The 16,584-nt window shown below is 37.5% G+C and overlaps 1 protein-coding gene across 1 annotated transcript; it reads right to left on the reverse strand.

Moving 5' to 3' along the window:
• Window positions 1-765: 765 nt before the first annotated feature.
• On the reverse strand, window positions 766-15,773 carry TNMD (tenomodulin). Its single transcript, XM_054587895.1, has 7 exons — window positions 15,726-15,773; window positions 15,425-15,556; window positions 6,752-6,892; window positions 6,445-6,546; window positions 2,909-3,062; window positions 1,272-1,435; window positions 766-975 (listed from the first exon to the last, which is right to left on the reverse strand). Exons 1-7 carry the CDS (start codon window positions 15,771-15,773, stop codon window positions 766-768), a joined length of 951 nt encoding a protein of 316 aa, XP_054443870.1.
• Between the last annotated feature and the right edge of the window lie 811 nt (window positions 15,774-16,584).

The raw sequence follows: 16,584 nt of genomic DNA on the forward strand, positions 1-16,584 counted from the left end.
CTCCTCACCTCAGTAATTTCTTATAATGCCTGTTTCTCTGAATGATATTTATGGATCCACTCTTTCCAGACAATTGCCTTGGAAAGTTATATAACCAGATGCAAATCTAAAGTCAGATCAGACTTAAAGGTTATGAAGTGTTAAATTTGAACAAAGTTGAGTTCCTATTCACAGGAGGAGAGCCTGGGATCCCCCTTTTTTTCCCCTAGGCTAGCATTCTCCTTTGCTGAGTCTGAGCACTTGGAACATTTTAGTGTTGGCCTGCTGTGACTCACTACCTGTCCAGTGGTTTACTAGATGCTTAAGTGGGTCCACAATATGTCTCTCACATAATTAACATTGGGGATATGCACAAAAGTACACTATTTTATGCATTAGTTACAGGGACATTTTTATCATTGGCCTCTCATTTCCACTTTCTCAATACAGCAGTGTAAAATATGGCATTTGAGAATTATGCTTTGCCCTTTCCTACTCCCCAAACATGATGAAATGCAAGTTTCCATTGTTGTCTTCCATATTAAACAGATCTGCGCTCTCTCAGTTGCAGAAAATATTCTTAGCAAACACAGTCTGTTCAGCAGCAAGAAGGCTATAGGTAATGATGTAGAAGTTTATTAAAACATGAGAGAGGAATTACCAGCAAGTAATTCTGGAGTACTGGCTGCCAGGAGGCAAATGCCTCATAGGCAGAAATTCATTGAATAGCATGCATTTATTATACGTTGGCTGTCTGAAGTTTAAGCAATGAGCTCAAACTTGCTACTAGACCCTCCCCAGCATGCGGGCCACCCACCAGTTACAAGGCATGATAACACGACAGATAACCCGCCCTCCTTGGTAGCAGTATGGATACGGGTAGTAACCTAGTAAAGGTTCACAGACACGGCGACAGTAGCGGTTGCCGCGACGGCAGTAAATACAGCAATAACCTCTCTCATCCAGCATGGGGTCAAATTCTATTCCATTTTCAGTCTGAAAAAAGAAGAAGCCAGTGTTGGAAGGGAAGGCTCACTAGGAAGAGGTCCACCAAGCAAGGGGGTACTATATCAGTTGGGGACTGTTGGGAAATTACGTTCTTTAGCCTGACCATGGGGATACCCCAATAGCGATCAAGGCTGATTTTAAATGAGCCTCCTGGGCATTTCAAGTTCCTTAAATATGTTTTGTTAAAACTTATCATTCTCCTTTCAACAACTATGATCTAAGGGATAGTGAGATTTTTGAGGGCTTTGAATTTCATCTAACAAGAGAACAGGAACATAACTCACGTAGTCATTTATTGGGAGTTCTTCACTTGCTTGTCTGGTGTGACGTGTCTTCTCCATCTTCACTTGAGGGACAACCCACTGCTCATTTTGTTCAATGCCCTTTTTTTTGGTAGTAGGAAACTGAAGATCTTCACCATCCTCTTCAAAATCTTGTAATTCTGAAACTAAGGTAATAAATACAATTTTGAGATACAACTACTTTGCAAAAGTTTCTGAAAGAAGTGATGGGGAGGATAGCATTTGAGGGTGAAGATTTTCCTTGTGTCTTCTCACTGCCATCATGTAGGCATGCATGAATTGCTTTTCCAAGCTCTTACAGCTGATATTTTTAAGGAGATTTTCCAAAACATATATAACTATTTCCATGTGAACAGACCTCTTCTTTGCTCATTTGGCATCAAACACTTAAAGCTTTGCTTCATTAGCATACTAAATTAGAAACTGAGGACAGGGGACCTTTGTGTCTTCCACAAAGATTTTACCCCTGGTAGGTACTCAAATATTTTTATGTTGTCTGTTTTGATTTCTCTCTGTCATCCTCCCTCTCCCCTTATCTTTACTGTCTTAATTTTTTTTAAACTTTCAATTTAGACATAATCTTAGATTCACAGAAGAGTTGCAAAGATAGTGCAGAGTTCCATTTTCTCTTAATGTTAACATCTTACATAACCATAATACAATGATCAAAACTAAGACATTTGCATTGGTACAATACTAGTAACTAATTTACAGACATTGTTCAGAGTTCATCATTATTTTCGCTAATGTCTTTTAGAAAAATAATGCTGAAGCAGAAGTTCTAGCATACAATCCAGGATTCTACATTGCATTTAGTTGCCTTTTTTAAGGCACAAGAGTACCAATAGGTGTGTGCACTGGTTACAGGGACCCCTTTTAGGTAATATAGTAATCTGTGCTGTCCAGAATGAGGGAGGCCAAGTTCTATGTTAGCCAAGCAGAAAAAGATATCCAAAGACATTTTGTGTTCCCTATGGACTGACTGAAAGTTGAGAGCTGGGCTGTTCTACTCTGGCCCTCTAGCACTCAATTACTTTTATAGTGATTCCTAAAACAGCCACGAACTCTGAACAATGTCTGTAAATTCGTTACTAGTATTGTACCAATGCAAATGTCTTAGTTTTGATCATTGCATTTGTATTGCAGTGACTGTCCTATCATATGGGGAGAATGACACCATTTGACATAGAAAATTATTCTTAAGACAACAGAGCATTGTTTTTAGCTTTTCTCACCTCTGGTCTTGGGTTGAACACACAGTGGTTTGAAAAATAGTTTGGTATCCCAAATGCAATGAATATAGATGTGCAAAGAAAGATAAATTAGCTTTATACTATCACTAGTCACATTAAGGTGGTGTTACCTTTGCTGAGATATTTAAAAGACTGTCATCATTAATTTATCTGATTTGTAACTTGGTTGTGAAAAATATTATCCTCACTGGCAGGCAGTATATACAGTTTCATCTAAGAAGATATAAGAAGATCATTTGTTTTCATAGAAAAGTAGTCTCTAAATGCTGGGAACATTAACCTGTTACTGATATTGGAGAAAGAAGAAGAAAAAGGAGGAGGAGGAGGAAGAAGAGGAGGAGGAAAAAGAGGAGGAGAAGGTCATACCTGCTATTAGAGTGGGATTGATCCAATACATGGTCACATTATCACAAATCTCCAGAATTCTGGAATTTTTCAGGAAGTCTCGGTTTTCAATAGGCTTTTCTGCTGGGACCCAAATCACTGACTGTTCAAAGAAAGTTGTGGTAATTTCTTCATTCTGAGAAAAGAAAGTAGTTCAGAGTGGGGATAGGCAGAGAAATTAATAAGTGAGTGAGACATTATGGAATACTGAAAAAATCCCTATATTTTGATTCTGAATAATAATTTCAATCCTAAGGCTGCCAGTGAATTAGCTCTGTCCCATGCATATAGTAGGTGCCTCTTGGGAGGATTAACAACCAATCCTTTCTAACAGTAATGTTGCTCACTGAAACAGGAACTTTCTCTGCTACCATTTCACTTAAAGTCAGGAAGGCTCTCCATCAATATCTGGGCCTCTAACTGGGCCATGTATTTTTAAATTTGGGTTTCTGAAGTCTTAAGTGATTTGAATTTGATTTCCGTCTTTTAAATGTATGCCTTGAGTGCCTGACTTTTTATTTTGTTTTTTATCTATGGTTTCAAGCAACATTTGACCTGAAACTGAAAAAAAAGAAACAACCCTGCTATAATTTAAACTGGTGAGATCAGTGAAATAGCAACCAAATCTAATAGTTTAGTTTTATACAATTTGCCTGTTAATGGTAGTTAGGAGGAAGGCAAAAGATGTCCTTTTTGTTTTTAAAGTCAAATCTCTAGCTTGTGGCTTGAATGACCTTACCACTATAGAACTCCTTTCATTTTAGATGCTTAGAGTTTGTCTTACAGACTGCTTTACCTTTAGGTAGCCTTTCTTATATTGTCAAGAATGCCACTTTCTCCTCAGTTTCTAGTATTGGAAGTAGTTGTTTTGTATACTGTGCACGAAAAACGGGTCAAGTACTAAACCTAACAAGCTCAGGTGAGGGCTGCATGGAGTCCTTATTAACTCAGAGACCAAAAGGAACCACATATAATGGTCTGAGCATAAAACTTTCTAACTAAAAGTGAGTCATGGTGGGTAATCATGTCTTAGGCCAATATCTTCCCTAACAAAGGCCAATTTTTATCTCAACTAAGGCTGTCTATTGTCTTTTTTCATCTATGGTAACATATCTTTGGAATGTCAGGGTAATTTTCTTTTTTCACACTACTCAGGACAAAATCTCCCATCAGAGCAGAGACCACAAAACCCTTCATTGTTATCATTATTATGCTAATTATTAACTGTTCACTATCCTTTACCCACTAATGTAAAAGAAGTATGTGTCTATTCATTTTATTTTTTAACCAATCCCAGAGATCTCCCTTTGCTTCCTCCCGCCTCCCTAATCTATCACCAATGGATTTCACGTAACCCCCTTCTGCCTCTTCTTTTGATTATTATATATAAAATAAGTTGCAAAACTACCATTCTCTGGAGCATTTTCTCAATCCATTGAGATTTTGCTTCCTGACAATTGTCAGTATGGCTCAAATAAACTCACAAAAATTCTTACTGGTTTGGATGTTTCTTATGTCAACAATATCTGGTTCTTACTTGTCTTTTGACTTCGACATTCCCCCCCCCATACTTTTAATAAGGCTTTCCCTTTTCTTTTTTGTTTTAGCTTTATGATTTCAGTGTTTTTATTTATTCAGTGAAATATGGTTTTGTATAATTTTTACTTAGTTATTTAAAACTCTCAAGTCTTAGTTCCTTTGTCCTTTATCTATAAAAACATTGGGAGACATTGAAAGGGACTGTATAAAATAAGTTTGGTATGCTGACTAGCTTTGTTAGCAAAATCAGTGTTATTTTCATACCTGCTCTACATGTGTAACATGCACAAACCATGGATACAAAGGTGAGGGAAACACAGAATAAGATGGGATTTGTCATGCAGGACTACAAATTTATCTTATAATTTATCTGTAGCCTGAATATAAAAAATAGGCTTTTCTTGAAGATAAATAATCTTGCTTTCACAACATGAATACTTGAGTTATTTAACATAGTAAAATTAACTGAATAATTAATTAAGGCCAAAATGAGACATTATGTGTCTTTACCTTTATTTATTTATTTACTTATTTCAGAAAAATAAATCCTGTTGTGTTAGTTTGAACTCTAATTGCTGGCTGGACCTACACAAAAGCTTACATTATTTTCTGTAAAAAGTAGCATATGATATTGGGTTTAGTAGCTTTTTAGCCTATTCATTCTTCTTTCATATTACTCTTGCTTCCTATATTATTTCTTTTTTTAAAATTTATTTATTTTTTCAAATATCCTAAAAGTTGTTCTGTTTCTCAGATGCATCTAACTTCTGCTTATTTTTTTAAATCTACAATTTCTTTTTTACTACCATAGACTGTAGGAAATCTTTTTCTTAGAAATTCTAGTACTGAGTGTCTATAGTTTCTCTGGGCATGAGAATAGTAGCATGTCTATAGGAGACAATGACAGCTCTAAAACTTGGGTAAGGGAAAGGAAAAAGTACTTCTCATCCCATCTAATTCCAAAAAATAAGAATAATAAAGGAAAATATAAATGGATATATGATAATTAAGATGGAGAAAGTGGGAAAGAAAAAAGTGAAGAAGAACAGGGGAGAAAGAGAAGAGAAAGAGGTATTTCCAGTATATAGAGAGGCCACTGTGCTATTGCCATAATCTCACTTTAGATTTGCCAATTAAACTGTAAAACAGAACCAACCAAACCAGACAGGCATTTGTTTCTTCCTGGCTACAGCAGGGTTATGCTGTCACAGTATGGCCTTAGCTCACGTTCCCCTTCTTCCTCCACTGATAACAACATAATGTAATAACAGATAGAATATGGAGGCAAAATTAAAACCCTCAAGGGCTTTTTTGGTGGCTATACTTTAGGCAATAATCCTTCATTTTGCACTAGGCTTTCAGAGGCTACACAATAATTGCACCAGTGCCCTGACCTACCAGTACGTTTTCACAGAAACTGTATTACACTGTGGTTCTCACCTTCTTTGCTTTTGCCTTTCTTGGTGATTAAATGTAGATTATTCCTTTAGCAGCCTAGCATAAAATGGTAAGGAGAATGAATTGAAATCTTTGAAATAGGTAAGTGATAGTGTGACAAAAGTGGCAAAGCTCCCCAGTAGCCTTGGAACTTTTCTTTTTAGGTCTTTATCTTGTGCAGGTTGATTTTGTTCTGCTCACCCATTTTACTAGAAATCTTTGGTTTGGGAGCAAAGGTACATAATGCTAATGACTACACAGGTATAAAAGTACAGTGTTGCACCTAAAAGCATGAACTTATTTTTTTTTGAAAGGCCCGAGTTCAGTATCCCAATCTGCTCCTCACTATCTGTGTGACCTTGGGAAAGTCACCTTTTGGTTCTGAGTCCCAGTTTCCTCCTCTGAAAATGGGGATAATAATAGTACCAATCTATAGGGTCCAAGTGAGAATCAAACAAGAGTAAAGCATTTAATGCAATGTCTGACACATAGTTAACACCCAATAAATGATGGTTTTTACTGCCATTATTATTTATACATACCTCATCTATTTCCTCTTCTGGTTCAGAAAATTCAGGAATCACTTTGATCTGAGTTTTGATAAAGCATTTTTGAAGACCTATGAAGTAGATCCCAGTGTATCCCTATAAAACAAAAAGAGAAAAACCTTCTAAAAGAGCCACAATTAATGAGTTCCATGGTCTGTCAGGACCCTAAGCTGGCAAAATTTGAATTCAAAGGGAAAGCTTTGTCTTACAAATTAAATGAAGGCTACACGCTATTTATAACTCAACTAAAATATTCTAATATTTTAAGTGAGAAGCCTTTGGGGAAAAGTATCTAACTTACATTTTTAAAGTCATGTACTTCCAATGTTTCATCAGTGCCATTTCCACTTCTGAATATTTCAGTTCTGGTTACAGGATCAATTTCCATGTAAATCTTCTTCTTTTCGCCGTTGCTGTAGAACGTGTGCTCCATGTCATATGTCTGGGAAAACAGAGGGAAACAAGTTCTAAGATACTCAGTGTATCCCTTCATATGACACTTTAATTGGGTAATATCTAGGGTGCATTTTTATTTCCAGAATCTGTAGTGAGGTGCCATCTCATCAGCTTGCCATTGGGAATTTCCTGAGGCTCAAGATTAAAGTGAGATGCTTTTTGGCACTGGAGATGGGGATCACTTCAGAGCCAGTATTTTGTATTCAGGCCAAGTTGCTGAACTAATCACTAAGAATTCCAACAGTTTTCTTGGTAATCTTGACTAAATAGCAAATGATATTTTGCAAAACAGCCTGTAAAGTGTTTCCCCTTGTGTTGAGCAGAGGTATCACCTAAAACCTGTGCTATTTCTTTAAACTAAGCTCAATGCTCAATGGACACCCCCTCACTACCCATTAAATTCATTAGGTTTGAGACAAAGATTTAAACACTAATGCTCTGGAGCGTTTTCTAAATCCATTGAGATTTCGCTTCCTGACAATTGTCAGTATGGCTCAAATAAACTCACAAAAATTCTTACTGGTTTGGATGTTTCTTATGTCAACAATATCTGGTTCTTACTTGTCTTTTGACTTCGACATGCCCCCCCCAACTTTTAATAAGGCTTTCCCTTTTCTTTTTTGTTTTGTTTTAGCTTTATGATTTCAGTGTTTTTATTTATTCAGTGAAATATGGTTTTGTATAATTTTTACTTAGTTATTTAAAACTCTCAAGTCTTAGTTCCTTTGTCCTTTATCTATAAAAACATTGGGAGACATTGAAAGGGACTGTATAAAATAAGTTTGGTATGATGACCAGCTTTGTTAGCAAAATCAATGCTATTTTCATACCTGCTCTACGTGTGTAACCTGCACAAACCATTTCTCAATGGAGAAATTTGAACCCATTCACTCTTTGTCCAATTTTAAGTAATAATGTTACACTGGTCCAAATTGCTTCCTTTTTCCCTTTAAACTCCAGAAAACATTTACCACCTTCCCCTAACCTCTTTTATGGCTTAACCAACCCCCCTTAGTTTATTCCTGAATTATGTTTGCCAAACCTGATATAGTTGGTTTCCAGTTCTCTAGATTATCCTCTATGTAGAATTCAACAACTGTGTCAAGTACCTTGCAATAAGTAACATGGAGTTTACCAAAGAGAATGCCTTGGAAAAGGTGCTTATCAAGTCATTCTTGAGTGGTTGGAATGAAACCTTGGACTTTATCCTGCCCTCTAAAAGAGGTAGTTCTCTTTCTAAAGATGAAAAGGGCCAGTCCTACAGAGTGTCCCAGTTTAGGAGTAAATCCATTACTTATACCTGAGGACATTTTTATAACTAAAAGCAAATAACAAGCCTAAAAGTATTTGTTCCCTGTCACAAACCAGGCCAGATCTGATGGTACCATGTGGAAGTCTATCTTGTTAGGAGGACTTCAGCTATCAAGTTTCTTTACATTCATTTTTCCTTATGAAAAAAAAAAACTTGATAAACTAAAAGCCTGAGAAAAGCAAGTCATCTACAGAACCAATGTTGCTTTCTAATGATACGATTCCCAGGGGCAACTTTTTAGAACTTGCACTGGTTTAGATTGTTTTTTAATGTCTGCCAGTGCCTGTGACTGAATGTTAGTTTAACTTGTTAAAATTTTCCCCAACTCAAGTAGAAAAACAAGTTGGAAGGGTTTGTAGAAACAATGGTACTTCAAGCATTAAAAGTCTGTGTAGTTGCTAAATAGGAGAATGAGAAACAATGTCCCTTATCTCTTAGTAACCTTACAGTGCCTTGGACATGGCCAGTACTTAAATATTTATTCAATAAGTTTTTCCTACCAATGGCAATTTCTTATCTTGTTAAGGAGAGATTTTGAGCATTGGCAAAGTTTTTTAAGAGACTGTATTTTAAAAGGGAAAGGAAAACAGTATTTGGAACCTACTAGCAATTGCAGAGTTAATTCAGGAAGTCTGCCCTGGTTTGTGACAGGTAGCTAATTCCTTTAGGCTTGTTATGTGCTTCTAGTTGTAAATATTTCCTCAGCCCCAGTTCTGCAGCCAGCTTGGGAAACTTCTACTTATGGCAACAAATTGAGCTCTCAGTTTACCTGACCTAAGAAGAGGAGAAACGCATCTACTTCAGTTCTAGTCTTCTCAGATCTCCCAATAGGGGAGAATTGCTATAGAAATACTATTCATTGTTGAGACAAATGTTAACATCCCTAGTCATTGGGGGTGGGGTGGGGTGGGGTGTTTGTTTCATCAGTAGCACCGCTGATGGACTATTGCATGGAAAAATGAGGTTATAGACCAGGAGATGTTGGAAGGCTGCCTACCTGGGCAAAAGAGAAAATACAGGCTGTATTTTCAATCACTCACAGAAGACTATGGAATCATACTGGTGACATTTAGAATTTCAGTGTACTTTTGTGAAATGAGTTTTCCTGCATTGTTGGCAATGTGCTTCACTTGGACTCCTTGCTAGATGAAAACTTTTGGAAACTGCCATGCTCAGCAGATCTTGGTTATTTTCAACATTCTTTCAAAGTATTTTGTTTTGTTTTAGTGGAGGAGAAGGGGTCCATTCTGACTGTATTCATTGACCTTCTTGTTGGCTTTCTTGTTAACAATGGTAGGTTGCAAAATAGAGTGGGATCAGAGTGACTTCATTTATGTGTAAATCCTGGGTGAAGGTAAGTGAAGGGTAGAGAGCTACATATTCACCCAGATGGAATTCCACTACCATAGGAGTCCATTTGGAACAGACTGTCTTTTGTCTAGGAAGATGATGTTGGTGTCTCATTTTGGATTATTTGGGGATGAGTTTGAGCAAATCCAGACATACTGTCTCGCCCGGGTCCCTGTGGAGCACATTGCCTGGGTAATGGTTATGCAAGCTTCACTGGCCCACATGAAGACTTAGCTCATGCCTTTGGCCTCAGAAGTAATTTTCTCTCTACTAAGTTCACTGGCTCAGGGGCTGAGGGTCTTTATGGAGATGAAAGAATAAGTGGTTTTGTTATTTCCAGGCACAAACTAAAGCAGAGACAGTATGGCTGGCCTGAGAGAGGTGTGCATGGGCTCCAAGTATCTCATATCAGAGTGCCCACAACTCAGCTTTATTCCAGAAAGGACAGAGCAAGGACAAATACATCTGTCAAATTGGAACATTGAGAATATTAATTCAGGAAGGCTTCTAGCTTCCCTTTTCTGTTCTTTTCATGTCCTGTTTACTTTATACCCTCTAAGTCCTTTTCCTTCTTCCTATTTCATTCTAACCCTTTTTCTCCTGTCTAGACACCTATGAATCTCATGGTGCTTCACATATCTTATGTCAAAGGAAAAAATCAATCTTACAAATGATTTCACACTAAGATGCTAGCTATCTGTATTTGCCTGTTAAAACAATTTAGTGCAATACTTAACTAAAAGGACTGAATTACTAATGGTGGATTTTAAGCACAATAGCAGCAGAAATAGGAGCTATTTGAGGGACTAAAGACATCTTTCCAACCACACATAAGGCTGGTTTTAGCTATAAAGGTCAGCATACTAGAGTGAGACAGGGAAGTCAATGGAGTGAAATATGACTCAGAAATGAAATGAGACACGTACATGTTTAAGCCCCAGGCAATGAGACATGTAAGATCACACTGAGAATACATGGAGAAGACACAAACTCATTTTGCTACCCTGGCCAGGAATTCTTTCCTTGGTCCAGTTAAATCCTCAGCTCAGGCAGCAAATGAGCCCTAATGTCCTCCTTTCACAGTTTGCCCAGTTTTCTTGCCTCAATTTGTGACAATTTTTAAGGTTAGAAAAGAAAGCTTTTTATAAAGAGTAAAGCTGCCTCAGACCTCAGTGTGATGAAGCTGTTTGGGAGGGAGCGTGGCACGTAGGTTTAGCCTGTCTTAAATAGGGTTTGAGGGCATTTGGCTTAGGTTTTTTACACTCTTCAAAGGTGAAATACATGCTCAGAATTGCTAGCTAGCAAGTGTTAAACTGGAAGGAAGGGAAGGGAATGCATTGTACCATATTATTACCAACCTAGCCTGTGGGAATTAAAGGGTCTCTGGGTATTTCTTTACCAATACAGAGCAGATTGTTTCTCATGCAAAGTTGGACTTCTGCATCTTCAATCACCAGTTCTCAGCCCTGAAAAAAATTGGCATAAGCAGCATAGACATTCCTCTTTTTCAACAAGAAAAATATCATTTCTTTCATCTATAGACTCAAGCTGGCTGGGAAATTTCCCCCTATTCACCCCCACACCTACCCATTATCCTTAAATGCAGTGGAAAATAGTGGAAAGAATCCTTAGACCAGATTTTACTGCCAGCCTCAACTCTGCCACTTATGAGCTGTGTGACTTTGGGAAAGTCACCAAATGTCTCTGGAGGCTCAGTTTTCATTTTTACCTCCCACCTCTTGCCAGATACAATGTAGAATAACTGACAAAATCAGTTCTGCTCAGATTTAGACTGATGCCTTGTCAGGTTGACCAGTGGACTGCCACTACCTGTTGATCACTTGGGTTGCTTTCCCCTTACAGCCCCAGTTTCACTCTTAGCTACTAAAGGACAGCTCCCACTGATGACCCAGGCTTTCATTGCTGGTTGCTTAACATATGCTGCCTTTGAAGAAAGAAGCAACTGAATAAGAATGTGCCCATCATAGCCAGAGTCCTGATCTACATAATAAGAGAGGCCATGATTAGTCCAGAGCAAGAGCTGGCCCAGTGAGAGTTCTGATTCAAAAGTGGGCTTTCTCTCACAATGCCTTAGGAGGAAAATAAAATTAAGAGAAGTCTTCTCTTTTAAAATGCTGACATGGCACTGGTCAACCTGTTAGAGATTTCAACTAAAACTCCAACTTTTTCCTTGAGGATATGAATGTTCCTCCAGACCCATGTTGCATCCACCAAACTGCTGTGTAGGAAAGCCCAGGGAACTCAGGAAGGAAAGTTGTATCTTCTGTGTGCCTCAAAGAAGAGTGAATAAAGTTAGTCTCTGGCCATATTAGCATTAGAGAAATAGGCACAGGTAAGCTAGACTCAGACTTAGCCTTTTTCTGAGCAAATGATGTTCAGAAATGGTGCTTTTTTGGAGCAAATGATTTTCATCCTAGAATGATATTGGTCTTACAATCCTGAGTGAGACTATTTTAATGGTTTTCAATAATTGAGGTAGTGGGAAGTGCAGAAGGATGCTTACTTATTTCTATTACTTCTCATCTCATGTTTATAGTATGTAGAAGTTGAGGGGAAGCCCCGAGAAATTTGCTGATTGTTGTATGTGCCTTAAAACTTATAGTTTCCAAACAGCCCTAAAGTCACAAGGAAGTTCCTAGATATGACAAGAAGAGCAACATTTAATTTATTATTCTTCTGGTTTATTCTATAAAGGATTGGAGGGGATAGGCTACAAGGTCTGTGTTACATCTAAAATCTTTTGGTTTAAGGGCTGGGATTTTTCTAACTATTTTTGCCCTTGTTGGATTAATTAACTGGGGAGTTAGCTTCTAATGGTGTCAAGTTGAATGTGCAATACAGGGAGCTTTAAGCAAGAATGTTTCACCAGGGCATATGCTCCAAAGTTCCTGTGCAATCACGACCTGGGAGTGAAGCCTTGTAATTTTCTCTCAAAATCCCTGTGACTGAATATGTCCCCTCTCCTTGGTTAGGAAAGCTGAAAACAAGAAATTGATGGATTGGCTTTCATTCACATCAAGTGGCTCCTATATGTGGCTGTAGTTTAGGGGCCTTGTTAGTCTATAGAGGAGTCCAACAGTGAACCCAGAATTATTTCTCCTTATTTCACTTTATTTTGACTCTTTTCTCTCTCTGGCATGTGTGCATGTGTGCACATTCACATGCACATGTACTCATGCTAGAGATGCATAAAGAGAAGCAGGTAGTCAAGCATAGCTTTTTCCCCATTTAGGATCAAGAATTTTGATTTTTTTTTTCTGTGCACACCAAGGAGAGAAAGAATGGAAGGAGGGGAGGCCTTACTGGCAAGGAAGTGTCAACACCAGATGTGGGATGTTAAATAAACACTGTTTATAAACATATTTAAAAACAATATAAAAAGAAGGTGTGAAGGTTAGAGGAGCAAACACTAAGAAATTGGATAAAACCCCAGGGCAACAAATAAGCCACTGCCATCTATAAGCACAACGGCATCAATAGTTCTCTCCAGGACCCCACAATACACATAGGTCCCTCAGGCTTGTAAAGGGAAGTCCAGAAGAGCCTGGGTTTTAATCTGCTAATTGTTGGCTCCCACTATGCTACGTTCTTAAGGGTGTGGGTTATTTAATTCATGCAAAGTGCCCATATCATTTTCCTTTGCAAATCTCCTCTAAGATTAATCTGACTTCTCTGTTCTTTTTAAGATTCATAAGTCAGCTCCAAGGCAGTCTTATTGACAGTATCAGCCAATAATTAGCCCATGTCTATTAAATCATAAATAGATTACCTTGCAAGAGATTTAATTCCTGATAAACTTCATTTGGTAGCATAACCCACCTCTTCTGTGCATGCACTGACTAAGTTTTACTTTTGGTTTGAAGAATCACGGAACTGGTTCTTATAATCCATCAAAAAAGAGAACTGGTGTGAGAAGCAAAGGTGGTATAATACTGAAATGGAGGAGGCCATGGGCACCGTTACTGAGTTTGGCACCTGGCAAAATAAAAGTAAGGTCCCTATATAGTCATTTATAGTTGCCCTAAGGCAAATAGCATTGTAGGTTTAGAAAAACACATAAATTCTTTCAGAATAGCACTATCAGTACCAATGGTTATAATAAAGCAAGAGAGGTAATCTGGCCCCATGTTTAGGTAGGCATGAAAGAGTAGTCAAAAGGGCTAGCTCTCTACAACACTTAGTTAAAAACATATGAACATGGAGAACAAAAGGATTTATTGTCCTCTAACTCATTTGTAATTGTCAAGAGGATCCGAGATTCAATGTGTGGGGCAGCATATCACCTTGTGAATTAGCTACATGGTAGCAGAATTAGATGGAGTGCATTTTGGCACTCTTATTCATTTGCTATTTCCTTCCTGATCTCTATTGCTTTGCCCACCTTGCTATCTTTAATATATGTGGCTTCTCTAGAAAGACACATGAACAGTAAATAGTTCAGAAGCAAGAAACAGTGATATCTATCTATCCATCCATCTATCTATCATCTATCATCTATCTATCTATCATCTATCATCATCTATCTATCAAGCTAACTATAAGCATTAGGTGATGCCTGAAATCTTTTCTGGAATGAAGCATAAATAAAAAGGCAAACAAAATATGCTGTTTCACTCTTTATTATCCCTCCTTAAAATAAGGTAGCCTCTGAAATGAAATGAAAGTGAGTATGGCAGCAGAGATGAAAAGTACAAGGTGGTTTTGCCTTACTTGTCCATTTTCTTTTGGACATTTGTTCAATTGATTTTCTATTTTCTCCCCCACTCACTTTCTTTCTGCATCAATCCATACTCTTTCCTCTCTGCTCCTGTCGCTTCTTTGGCTCCTAATGTTCCATACCAACTTATTTTCTTCTTGTCTCTCTTCCTTCCTCTTGAACTTGTGCTTTTCCCTCCCTATATCTTATCAAATAGAAATGAGCATCTCATGACAACAATTTAATAACAATAGTAACAACAGCAACCCATACACAGAAATAAAAATGTGGCAAAGTCAGAAAACCATCTTGGCACCTTGTAGCTTGTACACTTATTAATTCTCTTTCAAATGAAAGTTGTCAACATGAAGGGGTTATGATTTTCTTTAAATCACATCTAGCCTTTCCCATTGCTTGTGAGCCTGGAAGTAACAATAACATTAGGATAAACTAATACCAACTACAATGGCCAGCCACGTTTCACCAAATGACCCTAATATCAGAAGCTTTCTGAGATACCTGTGATTTATTACTTGTTTCTACCTTGTGGCATTGCTGTCTCCATGGGACAATGACAGTTGTAGCTGGTGAGGAGCTGAAAAGCTCTAGTTAATTTTTCTTAAGTTGTAAATAAATGTGAACTCAGATATGAGAATTGCTCCTTCTGAAAAGGAGTTTGCTGCCTATCCTCACAGCAGATGCAATAAGTCAGAAACATAATCCCTGAAAGTCCTTTGCTGCTATTTCTGGTGGTTTCTTCTTATGTGGTGGTATAATTATTTTTCCATCAGTTTCTGTCCAGATGATTGAAAGAAAGATGGAAAGTATTTTCTTTTTACAGTAAAAAAATGCTTCTATGAAGAGCCTTAACTCCTTAAAGCAAAGAATTACAAAAAAAAAAAAAAAGGAGAATTCTACATCCTGTAATTACTAACCAAAATACAGAGAACACATTTTTCCTTTTCCAAAATAATTAGGCAAGTAAAAGAGAGCAAAACCTTCAATTCAGTTTTTCATACCACCAGAAAATAAACAAAGAAGGAACTTAATGATTTTCATTTTCAAACTAATATATATGTCATTAAATTCGATCAAACTCAAAACAGAGAAGCACTGGACCAAAATGTGCATTTACTTACTTTTTTGGGTGTCTCTGGCCAGAAGTGCTTGCCCCCCCAAAACAAAACAATTAGAGTTAAGGCCAGGATACCAAACACCAATCCACAAATCTTAAGTGATTTACATATCTTCTTGGGTTTAAAAGCTTCTGCCTAAGCAAAGAACAGAGAAAATAAAACAATACACAATAATCCTTAGAATAGCAAGCCATAATTCAAAGTCACCTTTGATTACACTTTCTTAATGTTTACATTGTTATACGATAAATAACCTCTGCAGCCATACTTCTGCTCAAAAGGGAATAAATATGAATCAACTTACATTTAGAATGTGACAGTCCTCACAGTTCTCTGGAGAATTCTTGGCCATAGTCTCTCAGCACACAGTACGCTTTCCCGGCTTTGAGAGAACTGAGACCACTGCTGAGGTGGAGTTGCAAGTGAGTCGGCTAACTGATGCCAGAGGAGAAGCTGAATTTATATGGCTCAAATATGTCATACCAGAGCCTGAGGGAGCCCAAGGGGCTCCTGTGCGAAATTTGTTACATGGATATACCTATATATGTATATAACTTCTGTGCACAGAAATCAATCCAAAATGGCAAAGACAGAAGGTTATAATGAAAACTATTGTCCTTGGGGTTGGCTTGGAAGGGGAGCAAACCTAGGACACATTGAAATGATTTTTCATTGTGAACTTAAAATATCAGTGGCAATATATTCTGCATGCTTCAGAACTAAGCAAGCAAAACAAGAAGGGTAATGAAGTCATGATTTCAATTCCATTCAATTTAGTAAATATTTATTGTAGGGATATTAAATATCAGGTACTGTGCTTGGCATTTGGGAGTTAGAAATGAATAGGGTTTTGTCTCCACTATGTTAAAGCTCTTTGAGGACTGAGATCAATATGTACTCAAGTAATTATAATTAAAAACAGTATTAGAAAGGTTAAATATAAGTTTTCTCTCTCTTTTATCCTCTCATATTATTTTCCTTTCCTAGGTTCTCTTCCTTAATCTGTTCCTTAATGTTGACATTCCTTGTGGTTCTATCCTTGATGATCTTATACACTTCTTAGGTGATCTCAGTCACTCTTACAGTTTAAAATATCACTTATGATGTGTTGATGATTTCTAAATCTGTGTTTAGAACCCCATTTCATCTCTTGAATTTCAAAG

Source organism: Pteronotus mesoamericanus, unplaced genomic scaffold (genome assembly GCF_021234165.1).
Source record: "Pteronotus mesoamericanus isolate MK-2021 breed Mesoamerican mustached bat unplaced genomic scaffold, CSHL_Meso_final scaffold_12, whole genome shotgun sequence".
Taxonomy (NCBI): domain Eukaryota; kingdom Metazoa; phylum Chordata; class Mammalia; order Chiroptera; family Mormoopidae; genus Pteronotus; species Pteronotus mesoamericanus.